This window comes from Maylandia zebra, linkage group LG3 (assembly GCF_041146795.1).
Source record: "Maylandia zebra isolate NMK-2024a linkage group LG3, Mzebra_GT3a, whole genome shotgun sequence".
Taxonomy (NCBI): domain Eukaryota; kingdom Metazoa; phylum Chordata; class Actinopteri; order Cichliformes; family Cichlidae; genus Maylandia; species Maylandia zebra.
The window spans coordinates 59,899,602-59,926,178 of record NC_135169.1 but is presented as its reverse complement, the minus strand read 5'-3'; the positions used below and the strand labels follow the sequence as shown (position 1 = coordinate 59,926,178).

At 43.8% G+C, this 26,577-nt stretch overlaps 1 protein-coding gene across 1 annotated transcript; it reads right to left on the bottom strand.

Annotated features, from left to right (window-relative positions):
* Positions 1-840: 840 nt before the first annotated feature.
* On the bottom strand, positions 841-25,685 carry LOC112433227 (protein NLRC3-like). The gene is made up of 9 exons (XM_076882486.1): positions 25,470-25,685; positions 25,287-25,385; positions 25,041-25,139; positions 24,176-24,277; positions 18,663-18,898; positions 16,755-18,546; positions 15,071-15,244; positions 3,003-3,176; positions 841-2,327 (listed from the first exon to the last, which is right to left on the bottom strand). Exons 1-9 carry the CDS (start codon positions 25,556-25,558, stop codon positions 2,318-2,320), a joined length of 2,775 nt encoding a protein of 924 aa, XP_076738601.1. The 5' UTR covers positions 25,559-25,685; the 3' UTR covers positions 841-2,317.
* Positions 25,686-26,577: the final 892 nt, after the last annotated feature.

Sequence of the window (26,577 nt, the reverse complement as noted above, 5' to 3'; positions counted from 1 at the left end):
ATTTCGAGGTTCTGCTCCTTCTGAAGCATTTGCAGTGCAGAGACCATTAATAGTTTAAAATGTGCGAGTAGGTCGGGGGGTTTGTATTGCAAAACTCTGATAAGGTTTCACCCATTCACTTCAATAGGAAAAAATGTTATCAACCACAACACAGATGTTGTGACATCATAATACCCAGTTCCAGTATATGCAGAAAGAACCTTTATCAGCAATTCTATTCCTTTAGATGTTTTTGTGTACAGCACTCAAGCAGTTACTTCAAAAATTGTTGCTGTTGTATAAACTCATTGATGCATATCTGCACCGTGTTATTGACAGACGAAAGGTAAGTAAGAAATGTCATTTACCTACTAATTTTGAAATTAAAAAAAAAAACCCTATTTACTGTTCTATAACATTTTTGTATACTTGTGCAGAATGCTGCACACCTGCTCTGTTCAGTAGTTGCAAGCTCGTTGTTTTCTGGGCAGTTCAGATGCCTCAACTGGTATGTTGAAAGCTCAGAAGTGGTCCAAACAGTTGACTCCTTTCTGTTGCTGAGGAAAGAGTTCGGTTCCTTTAAAGAAGACTATATTTGAAAACACCCTGAGACGCATGGTACCTAAGTAAATCCAAATTACTCTGCACTTCCAATCCCACAGATGAAGTTCCCAGTTGAAGACGTGGCTGTGCCCTGTGAACTTTGGTACACACTGGATTCTTGTGGTATGTGTTCATTTTGTTATTAATTTGCATAATTTGTTGTGAAGCAGTTTCTTGCACAAAGTGTTATTTTAAATAAGTTTTCAGTGGCACAAACAATTGTAATTTTTAATTTAACCCTTTCTTTAGATTGTCAACATTTCTGCACAGAAAATACTGCTCATAGACCCCATGGGAATGAAGGTGTTTATGACAGGAAAATTCTGCGCAACTGGAGGTATGTATGATACTGAGGTGTTATTCTTAGATTTAAAAAAAAAATCTTGTTTCATTACAAACACTTTTGTTCAACTAGGAATTTTCTGAGGATGAGAGGGCATGAAGACACCATGGAGTGGCAGTTACAGACTATGCAACACAACAAGCGACAGGATTCCAGCAGTTGTGGAGTTTTACTGTTAAAGGTAACCCTTATTCAAATGATTCAGTTTCTTGTTAGCTAGAATTAAGACTTTAAGTGAATTTAAGTGAAGTGAAAGTTATTTCGGTCAACAACAACAAAGATGATCATTTTACATAGAAGTACTTAATCATACAGTAACTGAAAAAGGAATAGGCTGAAGCCTTGTGGCTTATAATTATCCTATCCTTTACCTAATTAAGACTTTACATTCTAATTATGATCAATCTCACAGTTTGCAGAACACTACCTTGATTTTGGAGAGGTCAGTGAGGTGTCAACCACTACAGAGCCAGTTGTGCTGGAGCGAATGCAGATAGCTTGCACCCTACTTGAAAATCGAGGTAAGTCCAGTAAAGTCCTTATCACGTTAGTGCGTACTTCCAATTTAAATAGTGCTTTTCAAACAGCACAGTACAAATAGTGCTCTTCAAACACTTTCAGATAAGACCCTTCTCAAAGTCTAATTTAGACTAATTTTCCAGGAAGTATATTTGGAAAAAATGTACTATTATTTTTTAATTATTCAATAAATAATGTTTGATTAAAACCTAACTATGATTGTGTTTCAGGGAACGCTGAGGACTACTGCATTGTTTTCTCCATGTTAGATGCTAACGCTGACCGCAGCATGATTGAAATGGTAAAACAAAACAAAACAAAAGAAACACATAAGTCTTAGTATCATTACTTGCCAATCATAATTAAAATGTTGAGTAATAGTATTCACCAAACAGAATATGAGCCATTTATTTTTCCTTTCCAGGTGCAGTGTGAATCTTGCCAAAGATGGGCACATTTTGCATGTGAAAAATATAAAGAGAGCAACCAAGAATATAAATGCCAAAAATGTAGCCAGAGTCAGACAGAGACTGTGCAGAGACTGTAGAAGGACAGAGCAGCAGCAGAGCAGTCCAGATACACTGATGATCCTCTGTCAGATCCAGAGGGACACACAGGGATGATGCTGGACTCTACATTGTGTCTGACAGTGGAGCTGTTCTCAGAGCAGTTCACTCTGCAGCACTGACAGTCATCTGCACTTCTTCTCATTCCTCTGTCAGTCACTGCTGGATGAAGCTCTCCTCTCCACCTCCCAGTAACATGGCCCAGTCAGAGCGTCTCTACACACAAGCTGCTGCTGCTTCAACCTCTCTGGATCATCAGGACACAGCTCCTCCTCTCTCAGCACACACACCGTCCTGTTTACCATCATCAGCTCCACCTGCAGAGAGAAGAAGGAAGAGCAGAGGAGATAAACGAGTGTTTCCAGAGACTCTTCATCAGCTGTCAGTCAGTGATGCAGCACATCCAGTATAAAGAGCAGCAGGGACTTCAGTGCTGGGACTGTACTAGGACTCATTGTTGCTTCACTTTTTCTAATCTTTGGATTTTTATTGAAGTTGATGAAAATGTTTTTCCCTCCTAGTTTGAGTTTGGACTTTCATTCATTAGAAGAACCTTGGTGTGTCCACTCTGAGCTCTGTAGGAACCCCAACAACAAGCCCAACAATCCAGATGGACGGTTCCAGCTGTTAACTGGAGGAATTCCATCCAAACATCTGCTCTCACTAAATTCTTCCTCACCTACAGACTGTGTTCTTCACTGCTTTAAACTTGGAAATGAATGCAGTCATTGGTCTGCGTGCTGCTTTGTTCAGAGAGCTGATTGGCTGTTGACAGTGTTTGATCAGAGCGTGTCAGCCGTTACTATGGTGACCATAAAGGTCAGAAACAGGAAGTGTTTGTGTCCAATCCTGAAGCCTGTCACCATTCTCCTCTCACAGCTTCACTGAGAAGCTGCAGCTTTACAGGAAACACTGGATCTTTGTTTCATACTGACTGTGTTTAGTACAATACTGCTGACAGCACCACCCACTCACTCCATCACTCTACTGACCTCAGAGTCTTCAGTCTGTAGTCTGGACTCTGCTGAAGATCAGACAGCTGCTTCACATCTGGATCCTTCAGGTTGTTCCAGCTCAGGTCCAGCTGTCTCAGATGGGAGGGGTTGGACTTCAGTGCTGCTGCCAGATAATCACAGCTGATCTTTGACAAACCACAGTCCATCAATCTGTATAAAGAATGAAAGATGTAAGTTTATTAGACAAAGTGTGAGCTTGAAATCATTCAGTGTTTCATCATCTGTTCAGAGCTGAAGAAGGTTCAGAATGTAGAAGTTTAGAAAATGGAAACTCCAAACAGCTGAAGCCAACAGGAAGCAGCTTCAAACAGGAAACTGTGCAGAGTTTCAGACTATATGTCCTGATGCAGCCAGTTGGATTTTGGAGATTTGAATCTCTGTTCTGTGACTAAGTCCTTGAATCATTTCTTCCAGTTGGTCCAACAAGACAGACTAAGTGTTGGACATGTGTTGTGGCTCCATTAGGGGAGCTTCTAAATGTGATGTGATGGCCCCTCTGGGTCTGTCAGGTCACAGCACTGAAGAGAGCTCAAACTGGGCACACAGTTGTTCCAGTCTGGACCAAAGACTCTATACTGGGACTGAGGGACTGCTTTGACTGCACCCACTGAGACTTTTTAAAGGCTCATGTTCTCACTTAGATCATCGATTTCTACTTACATTTCTTTCTGGGAAAAATGGGGATTACTTTGGAAACAGGAAGTATTTTCCCCAATAAGCAGCCCTGGATTAGTAAATCACTCCAACATGTTCTCAGGCAGAAGAAGCTGTCTTGTTATGAAGGAGAGAAGAAAAAGATTGAGGCACAGAAACTTGTTGAAAGAGAGATAAAGCAGCTAAAATCAGGTGTAAAAGTAAAGCAGAGGATGAGCTGAATAAAGGACACTCAAGGCTGGCTTGGAAAGGAATGAAGTCCATGGTGGGGATGCAGAACAAGGAGCAAAGATGAATGTGATGCTGAATCAGCAGAAGACTTGGACTCATTTGATTCCAGCTTTGATATCATTGATTTCAATGAAGAGCTTTGTGATTGTAGCAAAGGGCTGGTAGCTCTGAGAGTCCCACTGATGAGGTGTTTGTGTGGAAATCTCTTAGTGGGACCAAAGAGAGAAAAAGCCCTGGTCCTGATGCTGTGGGAGGGAAATGATTGAAGTGTGCTGTGAGGAACTGACTGGGAGATCTTCACACATTTTCCAGTCCTCCTTGGAACAACAGGAAGTTCCCAGCATATGGAAACAAAGGTTAAGTGTCCTATGGCACTCAGTGATGATGGTGCTGTGGCCCCACCACCTCCACCTCTTTGTAAAGGAACTAACTGTAATCTGGAGCTTCAAATGGAACTAAGACTTCCTCCACTAGGTGGCAGTGTCTGATGAAAAAGTGTTAGTGGAGCTGGCCTGGAGTCAAAAACAGGAAGATGCAGGATTTGGGCTGAAATGGGGAAAAGTGGTTCGCACTAGTGCCTTAAAGCAAGAAGGTTGTAGGTTGAAGCTTGTTGGCCTTTCTGTGGAGGTTGGATGTTCTCCCACAGTCCAATGAAATGCTGCTTAGGTTCATTGGTGCTTCTAAATTGGCTGTAGGTGTGGATGTGAGAGAGTGCTTCTCTGTCTCTCTCTGTTGGCCCTGTGATGGACTGCTCACCTGTGCAGGTGGACCACGCCTCTTGCCCTATGACAGCTAGGGCACAGGCTGCAGCCCTGTGAGCCTAAGCTGAATAAACAGTTAGCAAAAATGATCCATAGATGGCCTGAAATCCCCCAGTTAGCAGTTTGGTAGATAGCTATGACATGCTAATCCCATCCAGCAGCTGTATTCTACCTGTAAGCTGATCCCTGCTGAGCCAAAGCACTTTTCATATACAAATTACAACCTTTAATAGAAACCTATTGGTCAGCATCTTATTAGCCTGCTGTTAGCTTCATTCCACAGAAAACTGAGAGAAACTAACAGAGTTGATAAAGAATAAAGAGAAATGTGCTGATTTAAAGCCTTTGAAGTGCTTCAGATGATCTCTGTCCACTTCTGTCCACTCATTCATTCATGTAAGCTTTCTAATGCAGCTTTGATCTTCACAGTCTGCTTCATGAAACTCATTCTAACCCTGAATGTCAGAGTGTTCCTCCTTCTCTTTCCCATCATTCATGCTGGCAGTGGAGGAGATTTGGATGTTGGACTGTGTTTTGATGATGTGTGTATGTTTGTGTTGGACTGCTGTCTGTAAAGCAAACGCACATTTTGCTTTGGATTTCAGTGTCAGACAGACTTTAAGGTGGAATGAAGACTTGCAGAGTTTCACAGTGAATTATCCAGTGGAGGATTTTTCTTCTTCTTTGAAGGTTTGAAATGTGAACATTGTTCTGCTGCAGTCAATGGACTAAACCAGAGAAGAAGAAAACAGACTTTACCATGAAGATCCTCAGTGTGGATCAGTATAATATCAGCCTGATGTCTGCAGTTTAGTGTCAGCACAACTTTCACATCATATTCATCTCAGCACAACTAAAACATGCTGACTGACCTCAGAGTTTCAAGTCCACATCCTGGACTCTCCAGGAAACCACACAGATGCTTCACTCCTGAATCCTGCAGCTTGTTGTTCCAGCTCAGGTTCAGCTGTCTCAGATGGGAGGGGTTGGACTTCAGTGCTGCTGCCAGATAATCACAGCTGATCTCTGACAAACCACAGTCCATCAATCTGTATAAAGAATGAAAGATGTAAGTTTATTAGACAAAGTGTGAGCTTGAAATCATTCAGTGTTTCATCATCTGTTCAGAGCTGAAGAAGGTTCAGAATGTAGAAGTTTAGAAAATGGAAACTCCAAACAGCTGACAGAGTTCATACGCCTTTGTCAGGGTCAAATTCAAGCAAGACCATGTGAAAATTAAAACACATCATCCTAGGTGAACTTAAACACCTTTGTTCCCCTTTTGTTAAGACATAGAAAAGTACACCACACAAAAATACTGCAAAAGGAAACGGTCGCCTTATATACATAGTGTATAAACTCAAAATGCACATTTCACTTCAAATTAAGATTAAGGCTTTGAACAGATCACATAGTTCAGTTCAACATATAAGACTTTAAGAATGCACAAGCATCTACTTAAAATCTATTTAATTTATCATCCATGATATTATTTTGTACAATTCCAATGTATTTTGTTCATCTCCCTTAAATAAACAGGCAGTCTTAAAGTATGAAATATTCATATACAAACACATATAAATGTGTGTACTGTCTCAGTGGCTGATAGTACCCCACAGGCCTCAGTGTGAGCTTGAAGACATTTATAATGTTTAAGTAGTTTAATGTGCAGGTGCTGACGATAAACACATTTTGAATGAAAGCCGGGGAACTTTGGTAGCACAGAAACAAGTGGCTATTCTTTGTGACTATATGGATCACTCACAATACCATTATTTCACACAAAGGCACCAAATTAATACTCAAAAAAGCTGCAGCAATACACACAAATATAAACAGTACTTGGTGACAACTTTGCTTTTAGCCTTTAACCCTTCTTGACTACTTTTGATGTGGCCTCTATATTTTACCTTTAAAAACAGTTTATCTTGCCAATCTGTTATTTTCTCATTTTGACCAACTGTATCAGCACAATTTATCTAAATTCAGACAAAATTTAAAATACAAGTAGAAAGTGATATTTTGACTGTAAAAACCACACACATGTTTAACGAATCATCTTCATAACTTGAAATGCAAATAGAGATTGTACACTTTTAAAAATACGCACACGTTTTGCAAACAACAAAGTTATATGGTACTATTTACCAAAAAATGCAGCCAAGGCTCAGACGTTTTTCATATAATCATTTCAAACTATTTACAGAACAATCAGGTGTCAAACAATAGTTTGTGTCACTCTAACACATATGAGAACAGCACAGGGATAAACCTGCAGGTCTGACAGCAGGTGTGTCACTCAGCGTTTACACTGCAATCTGCCTTTGTTGGCTTTAAGGCAGCAACTGTGACGATCACTAGTAGAACTGACACACAAAACAAAACAACAGCTACACACTAAATACACAAGACAACAAACTAACTTGAGACCAAACACGGTAAACGTCACAAATCTCTCACGTATCAAAACTCTCTCTCTCTTTCGCTCACTCGCTCTCTCTTGCCGGTCACTCCTAAAACTTCCCCCTTTTGCTAAACAACCAAATGTCATGTTTCCATATCATTTTTGATTGGTCGACATGGTACATTTTCCCACCTATAGGGCTTTGGAGCGTGATGTCACGGGAGATGGGCCATGCCCCCTTCCGCCATGACAGTAGGCCAGCCAAAGGATACCATTTCAGCTATGGATCGTACGTGTTGTGTTGTCGGTTGCAACGTTAGATCACACGATCGTGAAGGCAAGAAGCTGGATAACGGGCTCTCTTTTCATCGTTTTCCATCCTGGAGGCAACGTGAGGGATCCCATGTATCCGATATTACTAAACAAAGACGTCAGGCTTGGATTGCAGCGGTGAGACGAGCGGATATCGAGTTCTCTGCAATCCCCAGCTTTTTGTTGGTTTGCTCACGGCATTTTCTTTCCGGTGAGTTCTAAATTAATTCATATCACTCTTGAAAGGCTTTTAGTGTGATTTTCAACGTGCTGAGGTCATAGATAATGAGATAAAACATGCTAATGTGTGATGCTGCAGAACCACATCATGTCGACTGAGTAGCTTATGATTTGGCATTATTGCAGGCAAACCAGCATATGAAATGGATGTAACAAATCCAGACTGGGCACCAACACTGCACATGGGGCATGACGACATACCTGTATCAGACTCGGACCGGCACTCAAGGCGTACGCAACGGAAGCGAAAAAGAGCACCCATCGGAGGTAAACAACCCCCCCCCCTCTAAAAACATACTAAATTGCTATCACTGTACACTAATCCGCACATAACTTCCAGATGAATCACACACCTGTCATTGGAATATTGGTGTACATTTACCTTATGTCTAATTTTATCTTACAGGCTTTCGTTATGCAGCTGCAGAGTCTGAAGGTGTGCCCCGTGCAGAAGTGATTGATGAAGATCTGACAGAAGACCAACAGCAAAATCACAATGTCATGGAGGCAGTGGACAGCAGTTGTGTTGGACAAGTGGAGGTTGAGGTACCAGCTGCAAATGTGGATATACTGAAGAAATGTAAACCTTTTAAAATGATGACAGATTACAAACTCTCAGCTGTGTCTGTAATCAAACCTCTGTAACTTTGCTTCACTTCAGCAGCATCAGCTCATGTTCACATGTTGATTCATGGTTTGCTTCAGTTTTTGATGGACTGCAGAATATTTTGAAGGTTATCTGCTATAAAAAGCCAGAACAGGAAAATCTGCTTCATGTGTTTCTGTTTGATCCTCAGTGACTTTGACACAAAGGCCTCTGCTGTGATGATCACACCTCTGATCAAGTCTCACAGTGTCAGCTTTGTTTTTATACATATGGATATGTGCTGATAAATCAGAATCAGAATCAGAATACTTTATTGATCCCTGGGGGAAATTATTTTTTGTTACAGTGCTCCATTTTAAACCAACATTAAGACAAGACAGACAATACGCTAACTAAGAATAGTACAATATATACATATATATACATACATACATACATAAGTCACTTATAAATAAATATTTGGAAAAGAAACATGTGTAGTTGTAGCAGCAAACAGTGTGTTAAGTGGATGCGTTGTACAGGGAGATGGCCACAGGCAGGAATGATTTCCTGTGTCGTTCAGTGGTGCTTTTCGGTAATCTCAGTCTCTCACTGAACGAGCTCCTGTGACTGACCAACATGTCATGGAGTGGGTGGGAGGTGTTATCCAACATTGTCTTTATCTTGGACAGCATCCGCCTCTCCGACACCACCTTGAGGGAGTCCAGCTCCATCCCCACAACATTGCTGGCCTTACGGATCAGTTTATTAAGTCTGTTGGCATCTGCGACCCTCAGCCTGCTCCCCCAGCATGCAACAGCATAGAGGATCGCACTGGCCACCACAGACTCATAGAAAATCCTCAGCATTTTCTGGCAGATGTTGAAGGACCTCAGTCGCCTCAAAAAATAGAGACGACTCTGGCCCTTCCTGTAAAGTGCTGTGGTGTTTTTAGCCCAGTCCAGTTTATTGTCAATGTGTACTCCAAGGTATTTATAGTCCTCCACAATGTCAACACTGACCCCCTGGATTGAAACAGGGGTCAAGTGTTTCCTGGTCTTCCTGAAGTCCACGATCAGTTCCTTGGTCTTTGCCACGTTGAGCTGCAGATGATTCTGCTCATACCACGTGACAAAGGAGTCGACCACAGCCCGGTACTCTGTCTCATCATCCCTGCTGATGCATCCAACCACCGCAGAGTCATCAGAAAACTTCTGAAGATGGCAGGTCTCTGTGCAGTGGCTGAAGTCTGTGGTGTAGAGGGTGAAGAGGAAGGGGGAGAGGACAGTCCCCTGTGGTGCCCCTGTGTTGCTAATCACCTTGTCAGACACACACTGTGGGAGACGTACATATTGTGGTCTTCCTGTCAGGTAATCAACAATCCAGGACACCAGAGAAGCATCCACCTGCATCGCTGCTAACTTATCACCCAGGAGGGTCGGCCTGATGGTGTTGAAAGCACTGGAAAAGTCAAAAAACATGACCCTCACAGTGTTCGCCGGCTGGTCCAGATGGGTGTAGACACGATTGAGCAGGTAGATGATGGCGTCCTCTGTTCCGAGACGAGGCTGATAAGCGAACTGAAGGGGATCCAGATGTGGTCTTACTATGGGTCGCAGCTGGTCCAGGATGAGCCTTTCCAGGGTCTTCATGATGTGGGAGGTCAGTGCCACGGGCCTGTAATCCTGGGGGCCACTGGGACGAGGCGTCTTTGGTACAGGGACGAGGCATGATGTCTTCCACATCACCGGGACCCTCTGCAGACTCAGACTCAGCATAAACAGTTTATGAAAGACTCCACACAGCTGGGGGGCACAGGTCTTGAGGACAAGGGGACTCACTCCGTCTGGTCCAGCAGACTTGCCTGAGTGAAGTCTCCTCATTTGCATCTCAACCTGGTATTGAGTGAAGGTGATGGGTGGGGGAGGGGTGTCAGGAATCTCACAGGAGGCAACATGTGAAGAGAGAGGCTGGCACAGTGGTGTGGCTCTGGATTCCAGGCTGACTGCAGGTGAGGTTGTGGGGGTGGGAGCAGACACTGTGGTGTCGAATCTATTGAAAAACAGATTCAACTCGTCGGCTCTATTCTCACCTCCCTCAGCTCCCCTGCTGTTGGTTGGCCTGAATCCAGTGATGGTCTTCATGCCCCTCCACACCTCTCTCATGCTGTTCTGCTGGAGTTTCCACTCCAGCTTCCTCCTGTAATTGTCCTTAGCCTCTCTGATCTTGTCCTTTAGTAACACCTGGACCTTCCTCACCTCCTCTTTGTTGCCCCCTCTGAAAGCCCTCTTCTTGTTGTTGAGGAGGGCTTTGATGTCCTTAGTCACCCACGGCTTGTTATTTGGGTAACAATGAACAGTCTGAGCTGGAACAATGGAGTCGGTGCAGAAAGTTATGTAGTCTGTGATACACTCAGTAAGCCCATTGATGTCCTCGGCGTGAGGCTCACAGAGTGTTTCCCAGTCAGTCACCTCGAAACAGCCCTGTAGTTCCGCTATTGCCTCCTCTGACCACCTCCTAACAGTCCTGGTGGTCACAGATTCCCTCCTCACAATTGGCACATAGCGGGGGGTGAGGTGAATCAGGTTATGATCTGACCTACCAAGTGGGGGGAGGGAGGAGGAGCTGTATGCATCCTTGACGTTAGCATACAGTAAGTCTAAAGTTTTCTCTCCCCTGGTGGGACAGTCCACATATTGTTTGAATGTTGGTAGTGTATTGTCCAGTGATACATGGTTGAAGTCACCCGAGATCACAATAAAGGCACTCGGGTGCTGAGTCTGTAGCCGAGCTATGGCAGAGTGGATAGTGTCACATGCAGCTGTGGGGTTAGCAGAGGGGGGAACATAAACAGCCACCAAGATGACGTGAGAGAATTCCCTGGGTAAATAATACGGCCTGAGTCCAACAGCACACAGTTCAGTGTCCGGGCAACAAGTCCTTTCTTTGATTGTTATGTTGGCAGGGTTACACCACCGGTTGTTAACTAAAACAGCAAGCCCACCTCCTTTACGCTTACCGCTAGCGATGCTGTCCCTGTCCGCCCGAACAGTGTGGAAGCCTTCCACGGAAGCATTCTCATCGGGAATGACCTGGTGCAGCCATGATTCGGTGAAACACATCAGGCTACACTCTCGGTATTCCCTCTGACTCCGTACCAGTGCTGAGAGCTCGTCGATTTTACTTGCCAACGATCGCACATTTCCCATCACGATAGACGGCAGACACGGTTTAAACCTCCTCCTCGCTTCGAGCCTCCGCTGTCTCACCGTCACCTTTTTTCTTCTCTTCTGTCCTTGACCTCTGCATCCCCGATGTGTTTTCCTCCAAATTTCAGCTGGTACTTCTGCGGGCACTTCTGCGGGCCTGGCCAGCGAGCCGGCCGGCATCAGGGCGATCAGCTGATCTCTGGAGTAAACAGTCCGTGCGTGTAGGAGATGTGCCGCGGTCCCGTTCCATGATAAAAGTAACAGTTCCACGGCCACCAGAAGAACAAAAACTCTCTCAATCCACATGATTGAGTAAGAGATAGAAAACGGAGGAAAATACAAGTCAGAGAAAAAAAAAGAATACGTAAGAAAAAAGAGCTAAACTAAGAGAAAAGCAGGAGCGACTGTAACAGGCTGCACGCTGGTTGGCGCATGATCAGAGTTATAATATTTCCCACTGTCTGCTGTGTGCCGTGACCTTTGACCTGCTAAAGACAGTCAGCTGTGGATTATTCATTGTTGTGTCTGATACTTAGAACTGTGAGGAAGAACACTACACAGTTAATCAGGGTCCCCTCTCTCTGAATCAGGAAAGGTGGGCAGGCCGCGTGTGGGCCGCGGGCCATACGTTGAGTCTCACTGTTTGAAATGTGAACATTGTTCTGCTGCAGTCAATGGACTAAACCAGAGAAGAAGAAAACAGACTTTACCATGAAGATCCTCAGTGTGGATCAGTATAATATCAGCCTGATGTCTGCAGTTTAGTGTCAGCACAACTTTCACATCATATTCATCTCAGCACAACTAAAACATGCTGACTGACCTCAGAGTTTCAAGTCCACATCCTGGACTCTCCAGGAAACCACACAGATGCTTCACTCCTGAATCCTGCAGCTTGTTGTTCAGGTTCAGGTTCAGCTGTCTCAGATGGGAGGGGTTGGACTTCAGCGCTGCTGCCAGATAATCACAGCTGATCTCTGACAAACCACAGCCCCACAATCTGTATAAAGAATGAAAGATGTAAGTTTATTAGACAAAGTGCTTGAAATCATTCAGTGTTTCATCATCTGTTCAGAGCTGAAGAAGGTTCAGAATGTAGAAGTTTAGAAAATGGAAACTCCAAACAGCTGAAGCCAACAGGAAGCAGCTTCAAACAAACACAACAAGAGAAAAAACTCTGAATGTTTCACATTAAAGTCGTACATTTCTCATAAAAACAGGACAAAGACTTGAAAAAGTCGTGTTTTTCCTTCCAGGAACCACAAGGCTTCACTTTTAAAGGTGAAGTGTGAAAGAAATGGACATATTTGAAGTCCAACACCTTTTTCCAGTCACATTATTAAAGCAGACAAACTACAAGCTCATTTTCATTCCAACAAGTCATCTTCTGACCTGGACTAACAACACTGGTCTCTATGTGCAGCTGGCTGTGAGACCAGTGCTCAGGGAGCGTCTACAAAGTGCAACACTGAAAGAACATCACACACTAGCTTTGTCCCAAAACCTCGGCTGCATCCTTCGGAGGACCCGGTATTCGCGGTCTACGTGGGCCGGGTCCTTCAAAGACCGAAAAGGCTGGAAGTGCGAGGCTGTGAAATGGGACGGTCTAGCCTTCAGATTTGCGTCACCGCTGTGTTTGTGGAGTTTAATAAACTCGGCCGTCTGCTCCTTGCTATCTAAAATATAACAGGACACTGGCGTAAATTCTCGACCGTCTCACACTTCTGTTTAATCAGTTTCCTGTTTAACGTTTATTCAGCTGTGTGAAAATCCCGGAGGAACTTTGATCTCAGCCAAACCGATTTACTCCGGAACAAATAAAACACAGAAAAAAGGCAAACAATTACATTTTTAAGTTATCCGAGTGACTTATATATCGTGTTTCACCTGAGTAGCGAAAGAGCAGGGGTCTGAAAACGATGAAGCCGGGCGTCCGCTGCTCTCGCCGGCTGGAGTGACCATTGAACCCCCTGGCTTGCTAGCGAGCGGGTGGGTAACAGACGTCTCCGAAAACGTCGGCACACTTTTGCAAATATGCGATGTCTTGATAAACCGAGCAGATATTTGAAGTTTACACAGCTACTTTCTCGCCTGAAAATATGTTAAAAGTTTACTTTGTGACCCAGAAAGATTAATAAGAGTAATTTGAAAACTTAGTAGCTGCCGCCATTGTTGGCAGCTGAAATTTGGCTGGGATATGAATTCTGGGATATGGTGGGCCACGAAGGACACACCCGACGAATCCTTCAAATTCGGGGAAATGAAGGACGCATTTGTCGGGCACATTTGAAGGAGTCGACAAATACGGACAGCCTTCATCGCCTGGCTGTGACGTAATCGGCCTTCAAATGCAGCCTCTGGAGGATGCAGCCGACGTTTTGGGACACAGCTACTAATTTGCTTCCATCATCCAACCTGAAGAGGAAACAGAGACGCCTCCCCTTCAAAGTAAAAGCTGCTCCTTTTGGACACAGTATCAAAGAAAGTCTACAGTATAACATAGAAAAGACAGAACAAAGTTTTGGTTGTTGTTAAATTGTGCAGAAATGAAACTACACTAAGCTCAATTATGTGACAGACATTTCATCCCATGTCAGTTTGGCCTCATCCTGGGCCGGATTATCCAGCACACACTCTGACCACAGGCCCAGGGGCCACGCACAGCTGGGCTCCATCCAAGAGACAGGAAACAAACCAACACAATAATAAAAAGCACCATGTGATCTTCTTACATCTTCAAGACAAACATAGTAAAAACATGAGCATATTTGTTTCCTGATAAAATGATGTGACAGGTAGAACAGAGTAAAGTGGTGGTGTTACAGCCTTTCTCCCCTCTGCTGCCGAGGCTGTTAGTCTCTCCCAAACTCAGCTACAGGACTTCCAAATGAATGAAAGCAGCAGAAGTGGCTTTACAAATGAAAGAGGAAGAGGAGAAGAAGAGGAAAGGGAGGCCACCCTGACCATCACTCCAGCTGAAAACATCACACTTCCATTAAAGTTGGTGAGAAAATGTTGAGCAGGATGAGCTGCTGGCTAATCTGGAGGCTGTAGCAGCAGCTCACAGTCACAGTGGGTTTCCACTCATGAAAAAGCTCTGGCTGCTTCATTTCTCATCTCATATCAGAGACTTTAATGCTTCACTGAAGCTGTACTGTGATGCTTCCATATTCCAGTGAGGCCTCCATAATGATTTCAGCTGTTCTGTACACACACTGTGTGCCCTGTATGGCTCAAAGTCTCTGCAGCCTGTTTTTATCTGCTATCATCAGATCTTCATCATCCTCATTCACATCCCTCACACACTCTACAGCCTCATCAGCACCGACTTCATCTTCACTGACTGATGGAGCACAACATGAACCTGTGGAGGCTGAAACACTGTCCTGTCAAACATCTCCCCGTCACCACTCCACTTCTGTCAGCCTTTAAATGAACCCTGCTCAAGTCTGTCACTTCTGTTTGGAGCCAAAAGGAAAAAACTGTTGTTCAGTCGTTTGGAAAGACAACATTTCTGAAAGCACTCAAACTCCTTCACATTTGTCTTCAGACACATCCTGAACATTTAGGAACTAAAGAAAGTTTCAAACATCAATCAAAGACCTGAAATATAGAAAAACTACAACAGCCGCAGTCAGTGAACTCACCTCAGAGTCTCCAGTCGACAGTTTGGACTCTCCAGTCCAGCACACAGAAGCTTCACACCTGAATCCTGCAGCTTGTTCCAAGTCATGTCCAGCTGTGTCAAATGGGAGGGGTTGGACTTCAGAGCTGAGGCCACAACTTCACAGTGAGACTCTGAGAGTAGACAGTGAGTCAGTCTGTGATGATAGAAAATATAAAATGTGTTATTATAAAAGCAGAAAATCTGCATTATAAACACAGACTGAATGTATATGAAGACAAAACAGAGTGAGGTCATAATCTGATGAATCTGCTCTTCACATCTGTGCTTCAGCTCCTCTTACTGTGTTTGACATGACACAACGATTGAGTCTCTCTCAGACCTGCAGACTTTTAATGAGAATCTTTGTTTGGCTTTAATCTGCAGATGAAGGAGGAAGAAGGTGTCACATTTTGGCTTCCATAATGTCCACAGTCTGTCACTGAGATCTGATCCAGAGTCAGAGTGAAGACACACATTTGGACTGTTTCCTGTTTTGACTCCAGAACATTTTGAATGAGTTCAGCTCAGTGAAGAGTTCCAGCTGGAAAGATGATCTCTGTTTGCTACCTGCTGTCAGGTACGACTGTTCACGTCCACACGCAGGAAAAACCTGCTGACTGTTACCAAACGGAGCAGAAATCTCATCACTGGACAATAATGATGAATGAACTCAGAGCTGCTGATATCAGATCTGATTTCAGGGGAACTAAACACAGAAATGATTGGCTCATTTGAGCTTTCTGAGCCATTATCTGCTGCTGTGTCGCTAGTTGGCAGAAAATGATTTGTATTCCTGTTCAGGGCTTCAGTGTTTATGAGTCCAGATCCAGGTGACAGCAAGTCAAAATGATGTTACCTGTCTGTGTCCAGCAGCAGCCTGTATTCACTTTGAATATTGTTATAACCTGACATGGATCAGTTTGTCTTTGATTGGTTTGTAAATGTCACTGTTTCCATTGGACCTGAGTGACGTACAAAGACAGAGAGGGAGAGAAAGGAGAGAGAGGATGGAGACAGCAAAGAGAGAGCAAACACAAACAGGTGAGAGTGGACAGGTGACCAAGGTCAGCAACCAATCAGAGAGCTTCTGTTTGACCCACAGTCACTGATGATGACTGCACATAACCAAGCAGTGTGTTACTCTGATATCAAATATGGATCCTGCTCTTATAATAATGATCATCAGATGATATTATTGTGTTATTTTGTAGCTGAATACGATGTTTGTGTGATTATCAGTGAAAGAAGCAGTGAGGAGGATGGAGAGAGAGAGAGGACAGAGGGTGAAGTTAGAAACACTAAAAGGATTTTTCATGGATTTCATGGATGATTTGAGTGATTTCCAGCAGGACACTTAAACATGTCAGTGGACGTCCTAAAGAACATATTCACTGATATGAAACGTGTCATTGAACAGGATTAATATCAGTGGAAACATGGTGGACACAGCTGTGACTGCATGGATGTGACACACTTCAAATCTGTTCTCCACTCTTGGATTTGGGATCCATGGAGCTGCTGCTGAGTCTGTACAATAAAGGAATGGTGTGGAAGGTTGCAGCGTACGGACACAAACACTTTGTGGTTACAATCTGATTTTATTTTCAAAATTAAACTACTAACCTACACTGATCAATGATGTTAATGATCACATCTGGACTCACCCAGCCTTTCTGCAGTTCCTCACAGCTGGAATCAGTCTCTGTCGTCCCCACTCTGATGTGTTGTACTTCTGCAGGTCCAACTCATCCAGAACCTCCTCTGACATCTGCAGCATGAAGGCCAGAGCTGAGCACTCGATCTCAGAGAGTTTCTTCTCTGATCTGTTCTCTGACTTCAGGAACTCTTGGATCTCCTGATGTACTGAGAGGTCGTTCATCTCCATCAGACAGTGGAAGATGTTGATGCTTCTGTCAGGAGAGATTTTATCACTGTTCATCTCCTTCAGGTTGTTGATGACTCTCTGGATGGTTCCTGGACTGATCTCTGTCTGACCCAGCAGACCTACTAAGAGTCTCTGGTTGGACTCCAGACAGAGGCCATGAAGGAAGCGAACAAACAGGTCCAGGTGGCCATTTTTACTCTGGAGGGATTTATACATGGCTCTGCTCAGGAAATCATCCAGAGAGGACTCGTTGTATTTTTTTCCCAAAAAGTTCTTCAGCACCTTTGTCTTCCTGTTGGTGAAACAGTGGAACTTGTAGACAGCAGCCAGAAACTCCTGAATGCTCAGATGAACAAACCAGTAGACTGGTTTCTGGAAGATCACACACTCTCTTTTGAAGATCTCTGTACAAACTCCTGAGTACACCGAGGCCTCTGTCACATCCAGACCACACTGCTCCAGGTCTTCTTGGTAGAACATGATGTTTCCTTTCTCCAGATGTTCAAACGCCAGCCTCCCCAGCTTCAGAAGAACTTTCCTATCAGCCTCCGTCAGCTCCTGTGGACTCGTCTCACGTCCCTCGTGGTACTTGTTCTTCTTCCTCTTTGTCTGAACCAGCAGGAAGTGTGAGTACATGTCAGTCAGGGTCTTGGGCAGCTCTCCTCTCTGCTCTGTAGTCAACATGTGCTCCAGAACTGTAGCAGTGATCCAGCAGAAGACTGGGATACTACACATGATGTGGAGGCTCCTGGATGTCTTCATGTGGGAGATGATTCTGCTGGACAGCTCTTCATCACTGAATCTCCTCCTGAAGTACTCCTCCTTCTGGGCGTCAGTGAAGCCTCGTACTTCTGTTAGCCTGTCAACACGTGTAGGAGGGATCTGATTGGCTGCTGCGGGTCGGGAAGTTATCCAGACGAGAGCCGAGGGAAGCAGATTCCCCTGGATGAGGTTTGTCAGCAGCTGGCTGACTGATGACTTCTGTGTGACATCAGACAGCAGCTTCCTGTTGGTGAAATCCAATGAAAGTCTGCTTTCATCCAGGCCGTCAAAGATGAACAAAAGCTGAGAGACAGCCAGCTTCTCTGCTGTGACCTTCTGTAATGTTGGATGGAAAACATGGAGCAGCTCCAGAAGACTGTACTGCTCATCTCTGATCAGGTTCAGCTCCCTGAATGAAAGCAGAACCACCACACTGACATGTTGGTTCTCCAAGCCCTCTGCCCAGTCCAGAGTGAACTTCTGCACTGAGAAGGTTTTTCCAACACCAGCCACGCCGTTGGTCAGAACCACTCTGATGGGTCTCTTTTGGTCAGGTAAGGCTTTAAAGATGTCCTGGCACCTGATTGGAGCGTCATGGAGGGCGTCCATCTTGGAAGCTGTCTCCAGCTGCCTCACCTCATGTTGGGTATGAACCTCTTCACTCTGTCCCTCTGTGATGTAGAGCTCAGTGTAGATGGTGTTGAGGAGGGTTCTACTTCCTGTTTCATCACTTCCTTCAGTCACACGTTCACATCTCCTCCTCAGACTGATCTTATGTTCATCTAAAACCTCCTGCAGACCAACATCTGCTGAAAGAAAGAAAAACAATGAGACTAAAGAGAAAGAAAACTCTTCAATGTCTGAACAACACAAGAAGTCCAGTTTTCAGAAATGAGTCCATCAGCAGACAGATGTTCAGTCTTACTTTGTACACAGCTGCTCTGACTGGCTGTCTGCAGTCCAGCTCTGCTTCTGGATCTTTCTCCACACTGGGGACAGGAGGAGTCTCCCGATGAAGCAGACTGGTCCCAGTATGAGGAGATGCACTGTCTGCAGAACCAGTGTCCACAGCTGGTAGAGACTGGATCCTTCAGGACGTCCTGACACAAAGCACAGCAGGACAGCTGCTCCTCATCACAAACACCACTCCTCTTCCTCCCTCTGTGAACACATTTCTTTATCACTAAAACATTTACTGTCAGTGAAAAACATCCAGATGTGACCAAACTGCAGTTCCTCACAGTTCCTTTGATGTCATCAACACTAATGAGCTGCTCTTCCTGTCTGCCTGTCTCATTAAACACTGAGTGATGAATACAAACTCAACACTTCCTGCAGACTTCCTGACTTCACAATAAAAGCTTTCCATCAGAGAGACAGTTATGACTTTCACTGTTTTACAGCCGCTGTGTGCAGATTATCTGGGTCAGTTCACTCTGAAGCAGCTTAGAAGTGTCCGTGTAGAGCCGTGGTCCGACACACAGAGACTTCTGATTTTCTCTATTTAAACAAACATGATGAAGATGAGCAGGTTTCTCTTCTAGTATAAACTCTGTGTCTCTCTGGCTGGCTCATGATGGCTTTTCAGGTTTTATGTTTTGCTCTCTCCTGCTAGCGTTTTGCCTGCCTGGGTGGAGCTTGTAATGGCCTCTCGCTCTTGGTCCACACAGTTATGATGATTACACCACCTGTTGCTGATTCACCTGGGCTTACCGGTAACCATTTAACGCTGCGGCATGGAGCAGTTCGTCGCTGGGACATTGACCCTCCTGTGTTCATGATCTCAGCTCCTTGCTAAGAAATCTCTCTCTAAATTCACCAGTTGGGTAAACTTTGTGTATACTTTGAGTAAATATTTCCCCGGACCTGGTTACAGACGCTTACCTGTGATTCCTGTGTGTGGCTGTGTGAGTGGAGAGCAGGACAAGAGTGACTGAAGAGGAGTGAGTGTGGACTCCCTTCCCTCTTTTCCCTGGAGCCCTGGACCCCCTCCCCAACTCACTGTACATATATAGAGCACTGTGGTTCACCCCTTTGGTAAATAAACTGTCACCTTTTTGTTTGTCAGAACTCAGTCTGTGCTTGAGTTCCTCTGTTAGCCATGACATCTTGTTGGTTCTCTCTCTTCAGGTCCCTGTAAGTGTTTGATCTAAAACATTATATTTATTCTGCTTTGATTGTTTTGTGTGCTGAGGGACATTGTTGCACGATCCACTTTTTCTTATCACTCAAATATCCTGATACTTTCAGAAAGTTGGAGAGCTCTCCTGGCTTGCTTAGTCTTTGCTCTGTACTGCAGTACTTGCACTGGTTTCACTGGACAAGTCTGCATGTGAATCTACAACTGATCTGACATTGTGGCACAAACACAGTAAACAAACACTACGAGCACCTTGTTTCATGTGCAGTGGCTTTCTTCTCATTCTGCTACTCAACACTGTATGAAAAGCCTCTCACTGCCAGCATCCTTCCAGCCCCACGACAACAAGACCAACTCACATCTTCACAACACCAAGAATTTTTCCCCTTTTCTTTGGAGAAACTGAGAAGCCAATAGGATTGTAGCTCAAACTTGCCCACAGTCCTGCTTCATCACTGCTCACTCCTACCTGTGTTGGTGCTCAGTGGACAGTCATTAGGGTTGCCAACTCCCTGAAAAATAAATAAGGGACACCTCGTGGCCAGGGCCGGGCAACCTAGTTGTCTTCACCCTTCCCAGTGTGGTAGCTCTTTTTTGTGTGTGTGAAATTATTTTTTAACCATTTGACTTGAATTTGATTTAAGCAGATGCATATTCTTTGTGATATGACCATATGGGAAACAAATGATCATTTAGCCATTTATTTTTAGCTCAAAATGACAACATTAACACAGTAAAACAGGTCTCTTTCTTAAACAGAAGCCTGTCATGCTTAACTTTTGAGAATAAAAGTAAATCTTTCTTTAAAAGAACTCTGTCCTGCTTAACTTAAAATTATATAAATTAATAGAAAGCAATAGAACGAAAAATATTCTTGTAACAGTGCACATATAGTGCATTTAGTGCAATTGGCTTCAGCTGAGGTATTATTTCAGCTTTTCTAATGCTAATCAGCTGCTCCTGTTTGTAAACCCGCTTGTTCCCATGATTACGCATCATAACTCATCATCATTATTCATCTATGTATTACTTTTATGTATTAGTCATCTATTTGTTGTAATCATCTATCCTTGCAGTTGTTTATTACACAAAATAAATTATATTATCACACTTCTGGCCACATAGCGCTGATATTCACTGCACATGCCCATATTAACCTTAACCAGAGGGTTTAAAAAACAAACCAGTGTCTACATACCATATCTGCTTCTGCCGTGGCCTGGTGGACAACAAATTGGTTAAGGGTTCCCCGAGCTTTCACGCCCCTCATGTTCTTCATGTGCCCACCATTAGAAGCATGCCTATGGAAAAAGTGCGCCGGCACACAGTGCAGTGTGCTTTATAGGTGTTATCGTGCACTTTTCCAGCCAGGTGTTTTCCTTTTCCCATTCCTCCCTGTACTTTTGCAGCCTTTTTTTCCTTTCTCTGAGCGAAAAAACATTGCTGCTCTGATGCTGGGCTCACACTGTGCGATTTTTGGCCCATTTTGAGATGATTTTTGAGTCATGCGACCGATTTGGCGATCGGCCCAATTTTGGCCTTCATCGTGCATCGTGTAGTATACGTGGGGTAACGAGAAGCGATTAACACCTCACGACCAGCTCCCGATCATCAATCGCTCGTGAGCGTGTCACCACAGCCGCTCACACTGCTCACGCGCAAACACGTAAACGTTGGTGAAAAAGACGGAGCAGCACGGCTGTGCAGCGTGTGATCTGGACACAAGCGATGGAGGCACAACTGTAGAACTTTGGAAAGCTCATCAGAGCCTTTTCGATGTGGCATCACAAAATTATCACGACCACAACAACCGTGAACATAGTTGGATCTACACTGCTGCTCAATCACAGCTGCCTGATCAATGTTTTTCATTAGCAATTTAGCAAAGTTGATGGTGGTGGTGTGTCTGTGTGAGAGAAAGACAGAGAGAGAGAGCGACAGATTTTCTGTTATAACCTTCATTATATGGAGGCACAGTGTGAGCACTCAGGTCGCATCAGAGCATCGGGCGGTATAGTGTGAGACCTGCATCGTGACCTACCAACTGCGAGTCAATCGTGCAGTTTGAGCAGGAGCTGAATAACGTGACTGAAAAAATCGCACAGTGTCTGCCCAGCTTTAGGTGTACTGTCGTCCGAGACTTGCACCGCAGTGTCAGCGTTTGTTTCCCTGTTGGCCATGCTTCTTGTTGTGGTCATCTGTTGTCTTCCGGTATTTTCTCCGCAAGCGACCTTTCCTCGACCAATGAGATGAGCGGTAATCTGAATTGTCATAAGTGTGCTGTCAGCTCATTGGTCACAAAGCAGGAGAGGGGCTGGGAATTATGTTTTCAAACAAAGCGTTAATTCCATAAACATTTATAGACCACTTTTGATTTTCACTGTATTACGGGACAAAGTGCGTCCCTTATTAGCTCAATACGGGACAAAGTGCGTCCCTTATTAGCTCAATACGGGACGTGTGCTTTTGTTTCTAAATACGGGACGATTCCGTTTTTTAAGGGACGGTTGGCAACCCTAACAGTCATAGCCTGCTGCTAGCATGAATGCTAAACGTACTGCTGTGGATGATCAGCAGAAAAACATGTGGTCAGTTTGACTGTTTGCTGTATTTAAAGTGTTTTTCTCAGTTCGTCTGTATTCAAAGTGCATTCGGGGCTTTAGCTGACAGCTCTTTGTGCTAACAAACTAAACTCTCTTAGTTTAAGCCAACAGACTTTACCAAACACAAAGCCTGCTGCTGCCTCCATGGGTTAGCTTGTGTGACTGGTGTTTACAGCAATGAAATCTAAATCACACTAATGTGTCCTCCAAGGTGTTTGGTGGGAGCACTGAGTGAAACATAAGAGCTCTGGTTAAGCCTCATCAGCTGGATAGGCTGTCCACCCTAGTCCAGGCTTTAACTCAAATCTCTGATTGGCTTTCTAACAGCTACCTTGTTAGAACAAGACAGAGACCATGATCATAGCTCCTCCTGATCTATATTCTAAAATCAGTCAAGTTGTTGCCCCTTTCTGTTCTTCTGCTGAGCCAAATATTCGAAATCTTGGAATAATATTTGACTCTTCTTTGGGCCTTGACTCACATGTAAAGTCTCTGTCTCGTTCCTGTTTCTTTCATTTAAGGAATATTTCTAAACTGCGACATATGGTCTCCTTAGCTGAACTGGAAAAAATTGTCCATGGATTTGTGTCATCGTGTTTAGATTATTGTAATTCCCTGTTTACCAGCTTGGATAAATCATCTCTTTCTCGCCTCCAAGCTGTACAAAACGCAGCAGCCAGACTACTAACTCGCTCTACCCAGCGAGCTCACATCACTCCTATTTTATGTTCTTTACATTGGCTCCCAATAGATTTTAGAATTCGTTTTAAATGATTGTTTTAACGTACAGAGCACTAAATGGCCCCAGATTATTTATCCAAGCTTCTCACTAAATACACTGCTGCTCGCTGTCTCCGCTCACAGACTCAGAGTTTGTTGGTTGCTCCCAGAACACGTGTGAAGACGAAAGGGGGCGGAGCCTTTCAGTCTGTGGCACCAAGGCTGTGGAACAGTCTACCTCTACAACTACGTTTGGTTGACTCTGTGGGATCCTTTAAAAAACAGTTAAAAACTTTACTGTTTAAACAAGCTTTCTGTTGACCAATGCTGTTTACATTGTTATATTTTTAATTTACATTTAAACTCTATATTGTGTATATTGTGCATTTTGCTATTTATCGTACTGTTTATTTTAATCTCTGTGTGCAGCACTTTGTGACTACCTGTCTATGAAAAGCGCTTAATAAATAAACTTTACTTACTTACTTACTAAAATAACAAACAGGGCTGTGAGAGCAACTGAAGTGATAAAAATACTGTTTGAAGATAAAAACACTTTGATGTTCTCTCGTTACCTAACAAAGTCCAAACCCTGTGAACTATTTTAGCTTTAATAACTGTGGATTCAGGTATCCTGAACCCATCTTTGGACATTTGTAATTAAATATTTTAAAACTCAATCAAAGACTCCTGATGTGGCTGTTTGGAGAAGGAAAAGAGGGACAAAGTGGAGCATCGAGCTGAGGCTTCATTCACTGCAAACCTACAGTTATGTTTTCTTATTTCTGCTGTTTGCATGTTCACAGCTGAAATAAAGCTGCCTCTTTGACTTCATCCTGTTGTGTTTGGGTCCAATCCTGCCTGCCACACAGCGCTACAGGACAAAGTCTAATATTTTTATCTTTTTAATGAATCTTTGGTCATATTTATCCAGGAAAACACAAACATGTAAAGGAGTCATCACAGTTCTCTGACCTCGTTGGTCCAGGTTCATCACTGAACTCTGGAGGTTTATGTCTGGACCGGTCACTCCTCACAGACGGACAGCTGGATCCTGCAGACTGTGACCTCTGACCTCTGCAGACACAAACATGTTTTATTCAATGATCAATTCTCTGATAAAGTGACTGAAGCAGCTGTGATCACACAGACTGCAGATAATGCAGCTGTTTCCTGTCAGTAACAGTCCTCTTAGATTAGAGTTCAGCTTTTTACAGGAAAACAAATGTCCCTGAATGCAACAGTGAGACACAGTCTGCCTGTGTGGTTGTGATAGCTGCCGTTAGGAGCGCTCATGTGTTTGCAGTTAGACGAGGAGATGTTACCATCATGGACACGTTAACAAATCCTGCAGCATCACGTGGCACAAACACTTTGTGTTCCTGTCATCTGCAAGCAACAGGAAGTTCATTAATAAAGGCGGGATGGAGACGCGACTGTGATGGTTCTCCTTCATCCAGCTGTTACACACATCTGGGCTCACACGACGAGCCTTTGTCTAATACAGCAGCTGCTCTCTGAACACTTTTCTGAAGAGGAGCTGCACAAACCTTTGTTTGCTTTCTAGAGCAGCGTATCAAAGTCAAACTACCCACTGCTAGCAGCTGTTTCTATCATAGTTTAGGATCCAGATGTGTGAGGTCTAAATTTACACCTCTGATTAAAATACATAGTTAAAAACAGCCAATTGAGTCCAAATGTGTCTTAAACCAGATAAACTGACAGTTACAGCTGAGCCTGTGTGTCCTTGGAGACACTGCTCTGCTACAGAGATGCATTTTAGAAACCAGGAAACATCAAAATCATTTAAATCAGAGAGTTTTTGTTACTAACAGCTCACCTCTCTGCAGCAGAGACAGGCTGGGATTTAAAACCAATGAATCGATGATTGGACCGGTCACTCTTTAAGGACACAGAGCTGGATGGTTTCTCATTGACGCTAAAAATATGTGAACATGTGTCACATCCAATGTGACCAATACATTACATAAAAAGTATAAACTATGTAAATAGTATATTATTTAAATCGTTAAATAGTAAAAAGCTGATTAAAATTTCAAACATTTTAATACTGACATGAACTTACTTTTTGTCAGATGACTTTTTTTGCCCTAAATTACGAAAGAAATGCTTCACCCGTTTGCTCTTAGAGGACACACTTCTGGGTGGAGGTCCAGGCGGGTTCCTGTGAATAATGATGCAGCAGTGATGTGAGTGCTGAGCTGTGACATGGAGAAGAGTCATGGACAGTTAGAGATGGTCATCTCACCTCTGAGCTTTGGTCTGGCTCTCATGTTCCCCACACAGAGTGCTTTTAGAGGGAGGGACTCCCTCCTCTCTGTCCTCACACTGATCCATGCTGCTCAGTTCACATCAGCTCACACACACTTTCTACCTTCACCTGCAGAGGAAACACAAATCATTCATGTGCACATCAACTGAGAGCTGCAGAGGTCGTGTCTGATGTGTTGGACTAACATCCATCTGAGACGCAGCTTTCATCAGTTCACTACAAAAAGTGTCAAAGAGCCGAGTTCAGCCTCCAAATCCTCCATTACTGTAGTCCTACAAAGGTCAAACATGGCTGCAGAGAGCAGCTTTATGTCAGTAACAACGTCCAGGACCGAGCTGACTGCTTACAGAGTTCATACTCTAACTGCTAGCTGCTCTGCTAGCTAAGCTAACTCAGTAACAGTGACTCTGACAGCAGTTACTGTGGAACAGCGGCCGAGCTCAGGACACATTCAGTGTGTTTAGTCTGAGTCCTGAACTCTGATTCAATGGATTCAATCCAGCTCAGAGTTTCATGTGTTCATCAGAATAAAATACATGTACTAATATAACAGAAGTAATGCTCTGAATGCAGGACTGTAATGGAGGATAAACAAGGTTTTTACAGCCTGAAAGAAACATTCAGTTCATATATTTGTAGACAGTGAAGCAGCTTTTAATACTGCAGCTGTTTCCTTCACCTGTGTGTGTGTGAGCCACACCTTCATGTGCTGCTTTAGAAATATGTGGTCTGACTGCTCAGACTGAGTCTAGGAGGAAAGTTCACACGCTGGAGAAAGTTTTGTTCCTAACTTTGTCAGAGTTCGGCTCCAAAGACAAAGAAGACGGAGCTCACAGTCTGTAGATGGTCCTCAGTGTGTGTGTGAAGCACACAGGAGTGTGTTTATGTCAGCAAATCAGTGTGTGTGAAGAGTCTGAGGGAGTGTGTGAATGAGACTAAACACTGAAACCAACAGTCCAAGAAAAGCGTCTGGACTTCTTTAAGTTTAACTTAAAGAAGTCCAGACGCTTTTCTTTTTGTCTCCATAATGTCTCCATAATGCTGCAATGTTATCTGCCCCAGAAACACTGTGCAGAAGCTCTGA

Bases quoted from the DNA above. Each gene is read 5' to 3' on its own strand.
- LOC112433227 (XM_076882486.1), bottom strand. From the start codon at position 25,558: ATGGATCAGTGTGAGGACAGAGAGGAGGGAGTCCCTCCCTCTAAAAGC. The intron at 25,386-25,469 runs GTGAGATGACCA...CATTATTCACAG, and splicing joins AGCCAGACCAAAGCTCAGAG to GAACCCGCCTGGACCTCCAC. The intron at 18,547-18,662 runs GTAAGACTGAAC...TCTTTCTTTCAG, and splicing joins TCAGAGCAGCTGTGTACAAA to CAGATGTTGGTCTGCAGGAG.